We start from the raw sequence: 4,690 nt of genomic DNA on the forward strand, positions 1-4,690 counted from the left end.
AAAGAATTAGATGATCATATATGATTTTCAACATTGTTAAAAAACAATAAATACATGTATACACTCAAGATTTAAGCATGATAACATGCAAAAGTCAGGCCATGAGATGCATGAAATTTATGATTATATTACAAACATGATATGAGATGTATCAAATTGTATTTAAATATAAATAACTTGAGAAACTATTATAACCCTTTTTCAATTAAATATATTGTATATTTGTCATATGATACTGAATCATTCTTAGGCATTCCCTTGTCGAGTTTTTGTGTTTTGTATAATTAAGTCCCATTCAATATGTTTCATTTTATTCTCCTAATTATATTAAACTTGTAAATATAATTATTTTAGTTAATGTGATTGTTGTACAATTTGAGTTTTTTTTTTTTTTTTTGATGTTATTGTTATGTACGATTTTTTGTAAAAAAATATATTACATGCGCTTACACATAATTAACAAATTATATGAGTAAACTTTATAAAATATTTTATAATGATGTTGATAAACTAATTTGTTAACTTAAAGAAAACTTCAAACTCATCAACAATTGTAATTTGTTTATTATAATAGATTTTTGTTAAATGTAGATAGCAAAAATCTAATATGAAAGGTAAAGAAGTTATACAACATGATTAATGATTATGGATGATCTTCTAAAGTCAATGGACTAAGTTTGTTACTTGAAGCTATAATCAAGGGACCTTTCATGTAATTTTCGGGAACATTGTGTGCCTATAAACACACAAACACTCCACACCTTGATGAACTCATGAAAGCAAACATTGCACATCAAACTCTCCATTAGATTCTGAAATAATAGATATGTGCATTGCAGTGTTTGCTTGGCAAGTTCACCCTCTCTACCCTTTCCTTCTTTTGCTTAATAGAGACGAATATCACCACAGGTAAAAGAAACATTTAGTATATATAGTCACTAGTTACAAGTCTTTTAGAATTAAATGTAACTGATCCAATTAAGACTTAGAACACCAAATGTTGTTAAGGTTGAAACTCAACATTCGCTTAAAGGTACATTTTCTTCGTTTCTTTGAAATTTCATTCTTAACAGTGAAGCTAATTAGTTCATCAAAACGACATATATAGCTTTTCGGCTGATAACATTCATTTGGATTCGAAGATCGCCAACTGTCTTTTGCATATACGTATTGTCATTTTTTGTTCCACGGTACTTTTATGTTTTATCACGAGTGCATGTCCAATTGTCCACACATCTATTTAGTTAGCATGTAAAAGGAAATAGTTAACTTCTTATCACATAGATTTTAGGGAAATTAAGAAATCTAACAATTATAAATGAGTTTTTCAAAGAAGATAACTTTTTCTTTTTGAGTTTTTGGAAAATAATCACGTTTCCGGAATGTCCTATTTCGGACTACTGTTCATATTCCAGAGTTTTTTTCCAATTTTTTTTTCAAAGAAATATTTATTTTTTTTGGATTTCAAATGCTCCATGTTCGTATTCCAGAGTTTTTTTCCAATTTTTTTTCAAAGAAATATTTATTTTTTTTGGATTTCGAATGCTCCATTCTGCATTTGATCTTTGAATTTTGAAGTTATTTTTTTGGTTTTTACAAAAAAAAAAATGAAAGAAATATCCCTACTTATAACCAAAATTCATGTTTCGAAGTGTTTAATCTTACTGTTTTCAATAAAAAAATATATATATGATTTTATGCACTAACATTGTATATAGCTATCATTACTATGTTTCGTTTAATTTTTTGTTAGATTTAAGTAAAATATCGATTTTTTTTTCGAAATTCCGGAATTGTTCATCGGATTTTAGATATGTCTTTGAAATTTTGGAGTTTCTATTCAACATCTGAAATATCAGTCTGGAATCCGGAATGTTGGTCCAGAATTCAATCTGAAATATACTATTTTGTCAAAAAAATGTTTTTTTTTTTGTCCGAAATGCCTATTCCAGACCAAATGATTATTTTTGGTATAATGTTTTTTTATTATTTTAAATAATGGTTATGATTACTTAATTTCCCTATACTTTATGTAATAAATTAAAATCTTAAAACCAGTTTCTTTTTGTAACATACAATTAGATCACTTACAATTCATGTGGCTACTAACAAAAAGTTGTAAGCTCGTACTTAGTGTTTATATGTTACTCTCCTTTCTTTACCATCTACAACCTTTCATTTATTGTTGTTTATATTACTCTTCTTTCTTTACCATCTGCCACTTTCATTTATTGTCAACTCATTCTTTACACGTATAAATGTGTTAAGGTATTTACATTAATTAGTATCTTATTTTATTGTCGTTATTACCGATGAAAGGCCAACAAAGGCGGTTGGGTGGTGGGAGGGTGGAGAGATATTGGGTGGCAGAGATGAGGTTGCCGGAGGAACATGGTTGGCTTGTACGAGGGGAGGAAGAGTGTCATTCATTACTAACGTCTTGGAGCTTCACACTCTCCCAGAAGCCAAAAGTAGAGGAGACCTTCCACTTCGTTTCTTGGAGGTTTGTTTTCCTATACTCGAATAAGAAAAAGTATATTAAAGTTGTGTTTGGCGTATTATGTGAAAAAATAGTTGTTAGCTGAAAAGCTAGCTGATAACTAAAAATTTAACTATTAAATAAAAAGCTAACTGGTAGCTGAAAAATTAATTGATAAAAAATAACATTTTATAAAACTAGGTGAAAGATATAAACGACCTAAAACAAAATTTAAAAGAATGTGTTTATATAATTAATTAAGGGGTATATTTGTAAATTTAAAAAAAAAAAAAAAAAAAAAAAAAAAAAAAAAAAGCATAGTGTAATTAGCTTTTTTTTAAATTTAGTTTATAATACTTTTTGGTTTACCAAACATAACAACTTAAATAAGTTTCGAAAAATAAATTAGTTTATCAGCTATCTGTTATTCTGTTACGCGTCAAACACAACCTAAATAAGGAACCAGCTACCAAATTCCACTTAGGTAGGCGTAAGTCTTATATGATTTTAAATATATATATATATATATATATATATATATATATATATATATATATATATATATATATATATATATATATATATATATATATATATATATATATATATGTCTTAAACATTAATCTTAAATGTACGTTTCCTAACATAAAAATTAAAGAGGATAAAGTATTTTCTACGAATATATAATTTGTCAAATCTCATATGTGATGAACTTTACTTCTAGAGCAATAAGAGTCCAGAGGAATTTGCAAAGGAATTGGTGAAGGAGGTTCATGAGTACAATGGGTTCAACCTCATAACCCTTGACCTTTCTTCAAACACGATGTTTTATATATCAAATAGACCAAAAAGTGAACCTCCAACTGTTCAACAGGTTCAACCAGGCATCCATGTCCTCTCCAATGCCAAGCTCGACTCCCCATGGCCAAAGGTCTCAAATTCTTAATTAGCATGCACTCTATTTTAATTTTATGCGAATCTATGAACATAAAAAGCTAGATAGGGAAATTCTAACTCATTTATTTAAAAAATGAATTTAATTTGAATCATTATGATATTCTCTCAGGCTCAACGTTTGAAGTTTAATTTTAAAAAGTTGCTTAGCGCATATGATAAAGACGAAGATATACCCATGAAGGATATGATGGACAAACTAATGAGAGACACCATGAAAGCCGAAAAGAGTGAACTTCCTAATATTTGTTCCATTGATTGGGAGCATAATCTAAGCTCGATATTTGTTGAAGTAGACACCCCGTTGGTATGTATTACATGCTTTCTAATTAAAACTTAAAGGTCATAATAAAGTTCTTGACTCAATTAATTAAATTCGATTTTTTGATCATCAGGGTCGTTATGGGACGAGAAGCATGATTGCACTAAGTATCAAAGATACCGAAGAAGCAAGTTTTCATGAGACATACATTGAAAGAGGATTTTGGTGGGAGAAAACCGTCGATTATTATGTTACTCCACAAGTTAAAACAAAAGATATCGTCTTCTAAGACTAAATATACGTTACAAAATATATAAAATACAGTCTTTCTCTATATATACATCTGATATATATATAAAAAGGCAATTAGATACATGTTCATCCCATATGTGATCATGGATTCAAATAAATTGGAATAAATGCTTGTAAGATACTATTGCTGGTGTTCTTAAGTGAATATACAAATGCAATACTTATGGTATATTGGTATGTGCTATTCGGGTAAATAACTAATAATGAAACGGAATAAAGAAAAACTAAATCCAATTTGTCAAACAAAATACCAAACAAAATTAACCAAACTAAAAAATACAAGAATTTATCATGGTTCCACCAATAATGTGATGGTGTACACGTCCACAAAAGAGGAGGATGGGATTTTATTAATCAGATAAATAAAGCTATGATTACAAACGAACTAACAAAACCGAGAAATTAACATCTCGCTAAAACTATGACCAAATTTAATCACTCAAAAATATTACATGAGATTTTTAATGTTGGTGATGTTAATATCATCGATACATCTGTATGTAGTTTGAATTCTATTCGAAACATGTTGATTTTCATTTGGTTATATTCTGAGACGGTGTTGGTGATTTTTATTATCAATATTATTTAAATGTAATGAGATTAACTTGTTAACCGATGTAATCTTAATAAATATTGAACAAGTAAAGGTGGTGCAGAATGCACGTTTGTTTAAGTTTATTATG

The 4,690-nt window shown here is 28.3% G+C and overlaps 1 protein-coding gene across 1 annotated transcript; it reads left to right on the top strand.

Annotated features, from left to right (window-relative positions):
* Positions 1-782: 782 nt before the first annotated feature.
* Positions 783-4,131, top strand: LOC145018746 (uncharacterized). The gene is made up of 5 exons (XM_078976597.1): positions 783-909; positions 2,320-2,503; positions 3,204-3,410; positions 3,546-3,740; positions 3,829-4,131. Exons 1-5 carry the CDS (start codon positions 827-829, stop codon positions 3,982-3,984), a joined length of 825 nt encoding a protein of 274 aa, XP_078832723.1. The 5' UTR covers positions 783-826; the 3' UTR covers positions 3,985-4,131.
* The last annotated feature ends 559 nt before the right edge of the window (positions 4,132-4,690 follow it).

Source organism: Lactuca saligna, chromosome 9, assembly GCF_052625555.1.
Source record: "Lactuca saligna cultivar CGN05327 chromosome 9, ASM5262555v1, whole genome shotgun sequence".
NCBI lineage: Eukaryota > Viridiplantae > Streptophyta > Magnoliopsida > Asterales > Asteraceae > Lactuca > Lactuca saligna.

Coding starts and splice junctions, on each gene's coding strand:
- LOC145018746 (XM_078976597.1), top strand. CDS start 827: ATGTGCATTGCAGTGTTTGCTTGGCAAGTTCACCCTCTCTACCCTTTC. Junction 2,504..3,203: donor TTCCACTTCGTTTCTTGGAG/GTTTGTTTTCCT, acceptor CTTTACTTCTAG/AGCAATAAGAGTCCAGAGGA. Junction 3,741..3,828: donor TTGAAGTAGACACCCCGTTG/GTATGTATTACA, acceptor TTTGATCATCAG/GGTCGTTATGGGACGAGAAG.